Raw genomic sequence first — 14,062 nt, forward strand, 5'->3', positions numbered from 1 at the left:
TGTCCTCAGATGCCATTACATTAATTGATTTTGACAGTTATATTATCTGTGGTTCAGTTGACATGTATATGAGGATCAGTCAGTACATTTACATGCACACCAATATTCTGTGACAATATTACAATTTTGATACAGGTCATGTAAATAGCATATTCCGGTTGGATATTCCAAATAAGACCATTTTCCAATTAAGACATGTGGCATATTCCGGTATTGTTTGGGTTTAGAGGCATTCTTTGGAAATGTATAAAGCGCATTCACAATATGAGTATTAATCAGGTTTCAAGTTTTTACCTCAGGCTTATGGTCAGCTATATTACAAATGCAACACTTTGCAACCCCTATTTTTCATGAGCCGATCGCAAAGATCTATCACTTTTTCTATCAAATATTGTTCGCAAATCTGTGTTAATGAGCACTTCTCCTTTGCCGAGAAAATCCATCCACCTCACAGGTGTGGCATTTTAAGATGCTGATTAGACAGCATGATTATTGCACAAGTTAAGAGAGAGACACAGAGAGAGATTTTTTTTGTGTTTATAGTGTTGCGTTTATAATTTTGTTCAGTGTAGATATACTGTATTGGCTGTATCTTGAGTATTGGCTGTTTTGCTCTTATTTTACCTGAGTAGGACTTGCAAGATTTGACTTAGTGTGTAACTTTTTGATATTTATGAACATCTGTTACATTTAAGCCATTGCCAAGTGAATTGATAAAAAACTAATTAAGACTATCAGCTCCACTCTCTCTGTATTTCTCAGTATGGATTTGTTCAGAAGATTGTCGTCCGGTGACTTTCCTGCGCAGAAACTCAAGTGAAGATAATTACCCCTTCTAAAGAGTCCATCATGTTTTTTAAATCCTCCGTGTCCTCCTTGGCTACTAGCAACAGTGTGGAGAGGAGGCTGCGATCACAGAAGGCTTGTATCATGTGGACGCACCTCATGGGGGTGGCAGAAACTCTCACTATAGCTTTAATCTACATCATTATTTTTATATATATAAACTTATTGAGATATTACAACTTGCAGAATATGTATACTAGTCTGGATCCATGAAAATACATGAAGGTGGATGGAGTGTAGAAAAGGATTCTGAGATTAGTACAAAAAGCTTTTTTATTGTAAGTTGAAAAAGTAGAAAAATATGAAGAGTGAAAGAGGGCTGCTTGCCAGCACAAGGTTATAATGACTACTGTTCAGTCCCAGAACAATCCCAGGGTGGAGGAACAGGAGAGCACATTACCTGAAGCATTATGATTGAGAGGGAACAATAGCTGCATTCCTCCACTGCCCCCTGCACTTTGATATCAAAGCTATCAAAGAGCTGTGCAGTGATTCAGACAAGCCTTTTCAGAGACTCCAAACCCTCAGCCAGATCACATATCTGCTGGGTTTGTGATTACACCTCTACCATCCTGGATTAACTCACATGCCATGAAAGGCTTGTCCCACGCAGTATGAAAGGCACCCAGCCCTTTTCACCTGCTGCACACGTCACTGTTGCTCCCTGTAGATTTTGCTCATGTCAAATATTGTAACATGTACAACTGTCCTCAAACAAAGGTTCCAACTTCATACAAAGCCAAAATCTTACCACCATACAGAAATGTCTATCACTTTCGACACACACAACTAGATTTGTGATCATCAGGGTCCATGAGTCATTAAAAAAATTGCATCAACTTGCTGATGACTCTGGCGGCCTGTTGCCCTGAGGATAGTTTTTGCATTCATTGACTAAAATGTAATTTAATCCAAAACTGCACTTAGTTAAAGTAAATTGATTGTATAAATTGGCCTTTATAATTCATATTCTTTGGCTGTATACTGAACAAAAGAACATCACTCTGTGCTGTTAGTACGGTTCATTACCTGGGCCTCTCATAACCTGAGCTTGGACGCTGGGGCGATATGCTGCTTTGTCCCAATCTGATTCTTCCACGATACCTGGGTGCTGATTTGGTTTGTATTGCAATTTTCATTTATTGTAAAGTACTGTGATTTGATAGTATGTAATATTGAGATTTTCTTTTTCTTCTTCAACAAAAACAACAGTTGAATAATACACTTCTACCCAAAAGTACCTGGAACTTGCATTTAATATCACCTCCTGAGCATGCCCCATTTATGGAAAAACAAAACATAACCTGGGACTTTAGATATATTGTTATATTTTATATATATTTTACGTTGGATGACCAACGCAGGCTGAGCGTGGCAAAGGCAATTAACTTACCACCGCTGCCGTCAATATGGTCAACTATTAATGTGCTTTTGTTGTGATCAAAAACAAGCGAGTCCACAGCTTTGCTAACAACGCCAAACATCAAGCAGGTGCAACAAAACAAGTCATAGAAAGCTAGCAAATATTACTTTATTAGTCCAACGGTTTGCCAGTTCGTATCTGCAGCCTTCTATTTCAGAAAGCTGTTGCCAACAACTAAAAGCCATTCCAAACTGTAATCTTGTCCAGGCGGCCTCTTGCTGGGTCTTTCTTTGTCAATGTCGTCTTCGGCCTCCTTGCCTTTGCCATGATGTCCATAGCGGCATCTTTACATTCGCTCGGCTCTGCTCAGTGAACTGAGATAACCAGTTTACGGCAGCTACATTTAGCTGTTAGTACAGTCCACTTTAGCAACAAGGAAAGTTCACAGAAAATCACTGAGAGTCATACAACATACAGAAAGAAGGAAAACCAGTGATAGCTAAAGATCTTTTTTATAGGACAGGTATAAAACATCCCAGGGAAGAGAGGGGAGAAGAGAGACATGCAGCAAAGAGCCGCAGGTTGGAGTTTAACCCATGGCCACTGCTTTGAGGATTGAATCTCAATCTCTCCCAGTTGGGTCAGTTGTTATCGCTACGAGAATTAAAAAAAAACAAAAACATATATCATGCATTCCTAGCATATAATTTCAAGTTTCATCAAAATCTGTGGTGGTGCCTGAAATCGTGAAATACTACTCCCAGGAGGTTGTGCCTGCTCGCCAAAGTTACAATAGTGCAAGAACAATCATTTGTGGTGCGGAGTAGGAGCTCAGCGGGGTGTTTCCTGTGGTGGGGGGGAGAAGGGTCTATGGCATAGGAGTCACTTTACCCACATCAGACGCACAACAAACCCACACATCACTTCATGGAATCAATGGGATTCTTCCCACCTGTTTGCATACAGCTGATAACAGTGTGAATGCTAAGTGATCTAGGGTACTGAATAAAGCGTGTGAAAGGCCTTTCAGCTGAAAGAGGAACATTTAGGCTTGATGGCTGATGTACAACATTGGAGTGTTGAGATGGCAATCAATTCGAACAGTTTAGTTTTGATACTACCACTAGAATATGCCACAGTCAGACTTTTTAAAATCCACACACATTTGCCTTTAATGCTTTTGCTCCTCCATATTTAGCTGTAGGTGTTATTCCACTGTGTGATAACTGTTTCTGTTCCTTTTTCAGGACAACCTCGGACTCTACAAGACTTGTGTCGAATAAAAATCCGTCACTGCATTGGGCTCCAAAGCTTAAAATTGTTGGAGGATCTACCAATTGCAAAGGTTATGAAAGACTATTTAAAACACAAGTTTGACAATGTGTGAAGGCAACAACAATATAATGGTGACTAAAGCTCTCTGCTATCATGTATAAAGACTATGCAATCACTATGCTCTTTGTCTGGAAGGAATGTCCACAGGTCTGTTGTGTACATGCTGAAGGAAGGATAGTTCATCTAGTTTGGTCGTCCAGAGTTTTGTGCCCGCTTTCCATTTGAGTCTTTTTTACATTTCTAACAGTGACTGAAAAATGGAAAAGGACCCACTAGCGAGCTAAGGTAATGGTGTGTTTTGGAAAAAAGAAAACCTCATTTGACAGATAGCATTGTTACTACAGTTAGCATTATAAACATTTATGTTGTTACTGTAAACATGTGCGTTATGTTATCCTCACTGGGTCTGATTGTCATCAAGTGCATACTTGCCAATTAGTCTTTTTATACTATAATAGGCTAAACTCAAATTTTAGCAGTTATGATTTTCTTTTTGTCTCAAAATTAGCAAAGATTTGAGCTACTTGAAAAATGATAGCTTAAAAGAAACACTTAACATGACAAGGTACACTCCCTGATTTTGTTTTATCACCCAATAGTGACTCTACTTCCCATAATAACCTGGTTTCAAACCTGTTATTCACTACCAACATCTCCAATTGTTCATAATTTTTAGGCAAATAGCACTCATGTTGTGCCCCTTTGAAGGGTGGGGGGGTCAACTTTTTCTCTAGTGCGTAAAGGGGGCGTGCTTCAGTGTAATAAAACTGTAAAACTGTATACACATTTTTTAAATTGAGTTCTCAAATGACCTGATTGATCAGTCAAATCCATTATAGCAGTTCATGGGGCGTGTACCACACAACAACCTTTGTTGTCAGGGGTCAACAATGTATTCTAGAACAAAACTGCCAGCAAGTCAGAAACACACACACACACACACACACACACACACACACACACACACACACACACACACATATATATATATATATATATATATATATATATATATATATACACACACACACACACACACACACACACACACACAGACAAATTTTTACTCTGTTTTTTATGAAAATGATCCAAAAAATAAATCAACATTCCACATTATGACAATGGCCAGCTTTTACCTAGGACGTCAACAATTGAGTAGGGTTAAAGACTGTGATGTAACTTGTAACCTAGAGAAACTTTAGAGAATTAGCAAGCATGCCCATTTAGCGTTCAGGACATTTGTTCATTTGTCAGCCCCCTGCTGTCAACACTAGTACCTCTACAAAATTCAGAACCAATGTAAATATGGAATAATATCTGGCAAGGACCATTTACGACAGACATCGTTCTGCTCCAAGTCTCTGTTCGAGCTACGATTTTTCAAGTTCCGGAATCGGAATGGTTAGGGAAAATGTTTTCTTAAACTTGTCAGAGCTCTGATTTTGTAACATGTTGTTGCCAACCACAAATGGGGTGTTTCCATCTTTGTTTGGACCCTCTAGCACCTAACATTCCTGGAAGCGTAAAACCCCCCATACAGTGACAAATGGGAACACTGCTTACTCCATTCAAAAGTATGCAAAATGTGACACGTTTTGGCTCAGTTCCTTATATTCTGAAACTTGGCATACTTTCGAATTGAGTGGTCAGTTTGGACAGCCTGCCGTGTAAAATGCGACGGAATGTCACATTGACGGTCACATTTTTGACATGGGCTTTCCAAAAACTAGTTGATGTAGTCATGTGTCCAATATTGTTTCTGTAAATTATGAGCGTCAGTATAAGTAAATATGCAGGAGACCACTGTTATTAAAACGAGAAATAATGTATTCAGAGAACCACAAAGCAAACATTTTAAAAACGATACTAAACGTATCGCAGCTGTACTGCTACACATATATTCGCACAGAGGTTTGTCATTTTATAGTTAGATAAAAAGCCCATAAAACACACCGTATAAAACATTATAAAAACACCAATCCAAAACTAATTCAGTAATATAGTAATATAAAGAGCATAAAATACAAATTGAGGCAATCAAAAAAAAAATAGTTTCAACAACAGAATAAAAGTATTTGGTGAAACGTACACATATTTACATTTTCTTAAAGGAAGCGGCATCTAATGTTTACACAATGAATGGGTATGTTTACAGTGGAATCTATATACGCTCCGTCAAAAAACAGGAGTGGGGGGACCTTGCTGCTCCACTTCGATGGCCTCTCTGTCAGTGAGAGCAGCTGTTCCATCTGAGGCATTTTTGAAAAAGCTTCCCAGGCTTAGATTGCATCTCAACAGCTACTTCAGCAGCTTCATCTGCAGCTTGTGTGTGGCTCTGTGACCGTTGCAGCTTGCATCTCCAACAGTGACAGAATAACTGCTACCATTCTGGTCTTGATGAACTCCTGGTGGTCATCATCTATATAAATATCGACCAGTGGGTTGACCAATGAAGCCAAATCCAGCAGGTCAACTATTCCTGGGTCTGAGTGCTGCTCTTTTAAGTAATCTACTAGGAGGACTCTTTTCATAAAAAGATGGAGAACAGGATTGATGTACGACACACACACATACTGACATACTGTGCGTCTGTGAATTCCAGCAGTGGGCCGATGGTCTTGCTTATAGATTCCAAGACAGCTGTATCTTGCCAAGTGGGTACCAGGTGTCTGGTTTGCCTGTTTGTCAAATACAACATTACTATGCAGTACTATAGACAAACATTACAGTGTAATGTTAACATATTTTAATATACACAAAACTATTTAACCCACCGTTGGCGAGATGCAGCTTGTGTCCAAAGCATTGCAGCCTGGTCCTATCATTAAGAGATGCTGCATTGACCTTGTTTGTTCAATTATCAGTTGGGATTCACACTTGGCGTTCTTCTTTTAAATCATGTCTCTCTACCGTGTGAAAAGGGACCATGTCCTGACACAGGTAAACAGTTATGGCGCTGGTAATTTAAATCCATCCTCCTGTAAGGAGTACCTTTTGAAAATTATTGCTCAGGCAGTTAATCGTGCGTCTGGCAAAAATTCTTAAATTTGCGGGGGCCCACCAGTTCTGAGTTAGGCTTAATCTGTACACTTCGAGATTGAAAATATTCAGCCTAAATTATCAGGCTACAAAATGTCTTCCAGGCTCACTGCTGATGATTTGGAATTTTCAAATATCCACAGTAAGCCGAGAGGACATTTTTAAGGGTTAAGGCTGCCATTGTGTGCTATAACCAAATCAGAGAGTGTATCTTTAAAAATTATACACAGGATTAGATTTACTGAAAAATTGCTCATGTGTTTTTTTTTCTGATATGCAAGACAAAGTAGCACAGATACATTGGTATTTTATAATGACACAAACTAAATTATAAACTGCAGTTGAAATTATTTTGGAACTTGATGGTTAGAAATATGTTGATACTACCAGTTCAACAGTAACAAATTTCTGCAGTGATCAACTATAAATCATTTAATTTTTTACACTAAAAGTAGACGTTCATTCAAGTTTGGAGTAAATGCACTGGGATGGAGAAGTTTACTCACTAAAGCAGTTGAGGAAATCATGAACAATAAGGTCTGTTTTGGATAACACTGATACAATCTCTAGAAGCTACTGTCGATGTAAATATGTTACATGTAGAACAAATATTTTTGTAGAATTTATTTAAGCAATGATCTCTGGTATTCTTAATGTATTTAAAGTTTGAAAAGTATTGTAATCTGTTTGGTGTGAGTATTTTTAAGTTTTTGTGTGTCTGAGTTGAAGTACTTTGTTGTACAAGAATAATTTGGAATCAACGTTTGATTTTTATGGCAGAAATGTTGGGTGCTTTCTTAAAATTCATCATCTCTTGCAGGTAACTGTTGTAGAGATTATACTGTGAATTTTTAATTTTTGACAATTCAAAATAAAATGTAGGATTTGGGAGTTAAATAATGCCCACGCCACAGGAACAATTTTTTTCTGCATGTGTTCGCAATTAGTAGTGACATTATGTGGCACTTAAAGTTGGTTTCCCTAAAATGTTGTATTCACAAATCCATTGTGACAATGTTTACCTGCAGTAACATGTCAGTGTTTGTCTGCCACTTTGCATTAGGACATTTTGTGAAAGGGCACATTATGAACTGCAAACTGCATGCTGTATGCAGGTTAACTGAGATTAAAACTTATTTTTATTTCTTTCTTTAAAGAAGACTACAAACGGGAAATAAATGGGATCCTAAAGGAACATGAATACAACTAAGACCACAAACATACATTTGTGTATCCAATTTTAGGGGCTGCATCCATCAAAGTCTGCCTTTCCAAACAGATGACGGGACCTGACCTATTTTAAGCCTCTTCCAAATGCAACTTTCTATTTTCCTGAATGTGATGGACACTGCCAGTGTTCTTTTCCTAAAGGCCCCTGTACACTGTGTTCTGAAAAAAACATACATGTGGAGTGCATTTCCTTCCTCAGAAAACATATGCTAGGTAATGAAAATACTCAAAAGTAATTTACAGTTGTATTGAAGTACGGCATAGTAACTTTTTAGCTTAAACATTAATTTTTTGGCATCTGTCAGCAGCTCAGCCACACTGCTGTCCGTGCTGAAATACCGTCACCTGTTGGGACACAGATGTTGTCTGTACCGTCTCTGGTTCTGTCTCTGACCACGGGATCAGAGACGGGACAGCACCTCGCTTCAATGCAGCGTAATAACTCCTGAAAATAATATTCATCTGGCAAATGTATCGGTCTCTGAATTAATCTTAACCATTGATTACAGCCACAGGAAATGATGCTCACGTTTTTGTTTTGTTTTTACTGTGAAGTTTTGCAGTGTTGGTGAATTCTTAAAGAAACAAAACACCACTGTATGTTGAGTTAAAATGCGTTGTAACTCACGTTACTGAGATTGTAAAGGGTATAACGGCTATATTACAGAAATTTAATTTGTAACACGTTAGTCCAAATACTCTACTTACCACTTTAGCAAGTTGATATCTAATTAATTAAATATTTCAATTCAATTTCATTTATAGTATCAAATCATAACAAGAGTTAACTCAAGATACTTTACAGATAGAGTAGGTCTAGACCACACTGTATAAGTCTCAAAGACCCAACAATTCTAGTAATTCTCACAAGAGCAAGCTTTTAGAATGACAATGGTGAGGAAAAACTTCTTTTAAGGCAGAAACCTCGGAAAGACCCAGGCTCTTGGTACCCCCAACTGACGGTGTTGGTTGGGGGTGTGATGGACATTGGCAATTATAGTCACAATAAAGATAATGGCGCAATGACTAGAACAAGTAGTTGTAGTAGTTCATGGCGTAGCAGAGCACTACAGGGTGTAGCAGGGCACTGCAAGGCATAGCAGGACGTAGAAGGGCACAGCAGGACCACGGCGACAGCTGCAACCATGATTTAGGTGCCACCCTAATCCAAGGAAAACTGTGGGGCCAAAAAACACAAGGACTTCAGGGGAATAAGCTCTCTAGATCTAAGTTAGTAACAAGCATTTCTGAGACATGAATGCACTCCAATGGAAAGGGAGGGGACAGTGTATCTAAGGAAGTCCCCCGGCAGTCTAAAACTATAACCGCATTATTGAGCCAGCTCTAGAAGGTTGGTAGATGAAGCTGACAACTATGAAGAGAAGCAGAGAAGAGAATGGATGACGTGTCTGCGGTTATAAACCCTCCCCTGCCGGTTTATCTAATAGGCACTTCTTATTTATTTTGGTTAAGTGTCGGTGCCGTTGCTGCTTTTTTGAAAACATGATGCGAGTAGATAGACAAGATAACTTATCCCTGCTTGCATTTATCTTTTCTTTTTCTATCTAGATTCATCGCTGGTTCATCACATATATGTATTCAAAACTGATAACACAGATTGCAACCAAGATGGTATTTGAGTATCTCACTCAATGTGAGATAAGATAAACCTGTAAGACTGTAGTTATCAGACAGTTTATAGGGGCCCTAATTCAATGAATGCTGCATTGATTTTTGTTGTCTAAAGTATTTAGTAAACATTGCATTGGTCTATCTGGTTATCATTTGCCAGCTGTTGAAATATGATATTAAGTTGTCAATCATTACAGATTTAAGAATGTTACACATATATAGTTTACCTCTGGTATGAACTATTGTCAGCCAGTTAAACACTAAACTTTTATTTGGATAAGGATGATCTATACTATTTTGCTCTTTAGGGTATTGTCTCTTGGTGTACAGTATATGTACAACCCAGTAGTATTCAGAATGACGCACTTTTGCAGGCTGTATCCTCTAAAAGGGGCATTAGCTGTGATGGGCATTTACTTTCACTAATTTAAGTGTGAGTTTTGTAATTTTGCATATGGCCATGGTTTTTTAATTGTTGGTCCTGAAGTAGTTTTACTGATGTCTTCAATCTAAATTTACTTTTAGTGCTAATTTGTTCTAAATAGCTAAATGGATGCAGCCCTCACTTTTGACTGACCAATCATTTAGATTAGTGCAGTATTCCCAGATGTGAGTGTAAATAAACACTGAAGGTGTTAAGTGTTAATCATGCCAGAATATTTAAAACATTTCAGTTCCGTTTCATGTCCCATACTGTCAGTTTTTCTCTACCTGATTCTGGATTTGATACAATTTTGCAACAGCAGTTTTGTATTGCGTGTGAAAGACTTTGTCACACATTGACTGCCTTCTCCGATCAGTTCCTCAGCAGCCTTTGGTCGTCGACGTCAGGGAAACTCTTCATACATGTTTTATGTGGCTATCAAATGGCTGTAAGTCTTCCACACCATTTAACTACTGAATATACAGAATATGCAGATTTTCAAACAGAAAAAGCAAAATGTATGAATAAACTATAGTTAATGTTTTGAGACTGTCTGCTGTTTTTTTCTGTGTGTGATTAATTTACTTTTTAACTTTAACTTTCCTCTTTCGCTGATAAAATGTAACGCTATTACCAGCCAAACGTTAATTCCCGACAAGTTTATATCTGTCGGCTGCTCGGACACACTGGAATGTTGGGTTAAAATGTGTTTTAACTTGCATTACACAGATTGTAACAATTATAATATTACAGAAATTGTATTAGTTTTGCGTTATATTACTGCGTTACAGCAAAAAGGAATACATTACTGTAATTTCGCTCCATTTGTAATGCCTTACTTCCAACACTGATTATGTTGTAATACATCCAAGGGTGGTAAGCTGTGAAGCCCGTAGCATGGATGTAACATTAACGTCTCTGTTACCAAACTGCCAGCTATCAGCTAGTAGTCCAACGTAGTAATTACACCTTCTTGGTTCTCTTAATAAATCTAGGGGTTTATTTTGATAAACATTTAACCACAGTTCATGCATACATGTGAACCGCGGAATAATTGCAGTTTAAAACTAAACACTACGTGAATGGGGCACAGCAGAAAAAAGAAGCAGAACGAGGCTGCTTTTTCAGGGTTTTCACCTGTAGCCTACTCCTACAGGTCTAGACTTCGCATCAGGCGTTAAAACCAACAGTAGCAAAACACCGAATTGGACTTCTATTTAAGGCAACGAGACGTTTATGACCGGTAATGAAACTTTCTCAATTTCATACTAAAACCATCAGACAGCCAAGTGGACAGACAGCAGTTGGAGCTCTAGCGAAGCTCTGTGCCCGTCAGCAGTGGCTTCTGCCATGCAGCCGGTCCCCCGGAGCAGTATGACATTTTTCGAGAAGTGCACATCGAGCTATGGGTAGGGGGTTGGGTCTTTAGGTTTGTGTCTCCACGTGCCTTCCTTCCCTTGCAATGGCGTAGATTTAACGCACAAGTATAAATCACGCTTAATGCAGGAGTTGCAACCTGTGTGGTCTAGAAAATGGTTATTTCTCATTTTAAGTATTATGTTTATCACCAGCAATATAAAAAAGTGTCATTATTTCAGTTGTATTACAGATTTCTTATATAATATAAAATCAAATGTACTGTACTGATATTTTGGGACTATTTGAGTAGGATTTGGAAGATATTCTGACAATACTGTCTTTTTCTTGCGTGGAAACTAAGTATCATCAGATAATAATAACCACAAAGCTTGTTTAGGTCATTCCGCTCACTCTGGCACAGTGCCAGGGCGTTATCTTTCAGGGGATAACAGTAAGCGTGTGGGTGCCTGCTTAGCTTGGAGTACCTGTAAGATTTTTAATTCGTGCACATTTGATTGGTCACCCTGCCCCCCACCAAATAATAAAATATACAAGCAACAGGACAATCTAAAAATGGCACTTTGTTAGACATCTCCCCTGAACTCTGTATCATTTTACAACAGGCATTTTCCCTTTCTTTTTCCCGTCCGGAATGTCGTCTTAAAAGGTGGTTTCTGCTTTCGCCCCATTTGTTTTCAGCAGGACTCATTCAGACGCTATACTGAGCTAAGGTGACCCAATAGTGGCTGTGATATACTTCTGTCTTACTTTACCAAACATAGGGTGCTATCGTTGAACAGATCGCTGGTAGCATTACATGATAAAACAATGCCATCCCTCTGTGGGCCAGCAAGCCTTCAGACTGTAGGAACAATAGCAGCTTTGTCAGGAGTCTCTACAGCTTTGTGTGCTGTCTAAAATTATCAAAATGTTTCTTCCTGTCCTACCTGATAGTGCACCTCCATGCTGTCCTAACTACCATACTGTCCTTACTAAATCAGACATGTCAAGTATGTCCACATATCCCCTATGATGGATTAATGCAAAAAAAAATAGTGTTTGGAAAGTTCTGTAGTTATTTAGGTAATGTTATGTGAGAACGGGAGCCCTTTTCTCCAGGCCACATTAAAATAACACAGTCTGCCGATGTATTTCTATTGTATTAGAAGAGTACAGACTTGTTTTCAGTCTCAGGAATTGACTGGGACAAAAAAATCTGCGTTGGCATTTTTGGCCAGGACTGGCCTTCCATCAAAAACCATCCTTACGGTTCCCTTAAATACTGTACCATTCCCCCAAACCACTACAAAGCTGAGTAGCAAGTGCTGTTGACAAGTGTAGCAGTGTGTATTCATGCCCTCTTGACTGAGTCTGAAGGTAGCATAGCCCTAAGCCAAAGCCAACAGTTATTACCTATCATTAATAGAGGAAAACAAGAACAAACCCAGGTTTCTTTTTTACTCTTTACTCTGTTCAGTGCTTTTTTTTCCTGTTTACATGTATATTATATCTTTTATCTATTTTCTGATCTATTATATCTAGCATTTTTTTACTTATGCTATTGCAGTATCCACGGTGCTGCTGTGACACTGTGGTACTAATAACAGATTATTTTACGTTATTTTGTAATAGTATGACTTAATTCTCAAAATCTCAAAGTATTATTTTACAATTAGCCTACTGAAAGCAGCGTTAAATAAAACAGTCATCCATGGGCGCCCAGATTGGTAGAGCGGGCGCCCACGTGTGGAAGTTTGCTCCTCGATGCAGCGGGCCAGGGTTTGACTCCGGCCTGCGGCTCTTTGCTGCGTGTCATTCTTCCTCTCTCTCTCCCCTTTCATTTCTTCAGCTGTCCTGTCAATAAAGGCCTAAAAATACAAAAAAAGTCATCCATGCATCACTAAAAGTGTTATGTAACACTCTTTTTTCTATGTATACTGTATGTATTGATCTTCTTTTGCCTCCTCTTTGATCTCCTGTGAGCGGGAATAAGACAAGAGGAGAGTATTAAGGGATCTACAAACTGAGAACTGGGATGGGCATTAGAATTGTGTTTTTTTATTTATATTTTTCCTTCTCCAATTTACAATTGTACAAAAGATTTTTCCTGTGTTTACTCCAGTCCAACTCCGGGACTCTTCCTGCAGCCAGCTCTCCCTGCAGTCTATATCAAAGCGGAGCCTCGTCATCCCTTCTTTTTCTTTCCGTCTTATGGCAGCTTGCAAGCATTGTGTTCAAGGTTACATACAGCCTGTACTTTACCAGAGGCATCATTGCATCTATGATTTGTGCTCTTGCCGTTTGTTGAAATAAAGGTCCTCCACTACGTTCATGTTTTGTTGGGAAAACAAATGCATGTGTTCTAAACACCAAACCTATACCTAAGCAAATTACTGTCATGAAAAAGATTTGACTTGTTGCAAGATGAATGGAACATATTAGTCCTCCAGGAAATGAGAAGGCATTCCAGGAGCTGCCATTGGCTCATTTCCACTAGCCTTACTCAAGGGACTCTTTATCTTATTGTTCGGTCCAGGAGACAAGCAGCTAGCAGGGGTCAGCTGTGTGACGTTTGGCCACCTTGTGCACAACTCTGAGAAAACAAAGAAGCTCTTTCTGATAGCCTTGGTCCCAATACCATAAGCAGCTGTTAGATGCACCATTTTATCAAGACTTCATTTTGTCGTGAAAGCCCTTCTTCCCAGATGCACAGGCCACTGAGGCAGAACATTGTGACGGAGAGGCCAGGGCAGGAATTTTCTCATGCTGGCATCCCAGTCTCTCTCGTTCCTACTGCTGCCTCGAACACTTCTCTGAAATCACACACTTTATTT

At 38.9% G+C, this 14,062-nt stretch overlaps 1 protein-coding gene and 1 long non-coding RNA gene across 4 annotated transcripts in view; one reads left to right on the forward strand and one right to left on the reverse strand.

The window, feature by feature from the left end:
• The window catches only part of asb7 (ankyrin repeat and SOCS box containing 7), a 20,567-nt gene extending 16,049 nt beyond the window's left edge, over positions 1-4,518 (forward strand). For all 3 annotated transcript variants that reach the window (XM_034877325.1, XM_034877411.1, XM_034877252.1), the window contains one exon: positions 3,457-4,518. In XM_034877325.1, coding sequence (XP_034733216.1) covers positions 3,457-3,596 — 140 coding nt within the window. In that variant the 3' untranslated portion in view covers positions 3,597-4,518. The remainder of the gene's footprint in view (positions 1-3,456) is intronic.
• LOC117948963 overlaps positions 1-13,635 on the reverse strand; it is a 16,801-nt gene extending 3,166 nt beyond the window's left edge. The window contains exons 1-2 of the long non-coding RNA XR_004657604.1: positions 13,623-13,635; positions 6,300-6,305 (exon numbers count right to left, since the gene is read on the reverse strand). This is a non-coding gene — a long non-coding RNA (uncharacterized LOC117948963). The remainder of the gene's footprint in view (positions 1-6,299; positions 6,306-13,622) is intronic.
• Positions 13,636-14,062: the final 427 nt, after the last annotated feature.

The sequence above is a fragment of the Etheostoma cragini genome, chromosome 1 (assembly GCF_013103735.1).
Source record: "Etheostoma cragini isolate CJK2018 chromosome 1, CSU_Ecrag_1.0, whole genome shotgun sequence".
NCBI lineage: Eukaryota > Metazoa > Chordata > Actinopteri > Perciformes > Percidae > Etheostoma > Etheostoma cragini.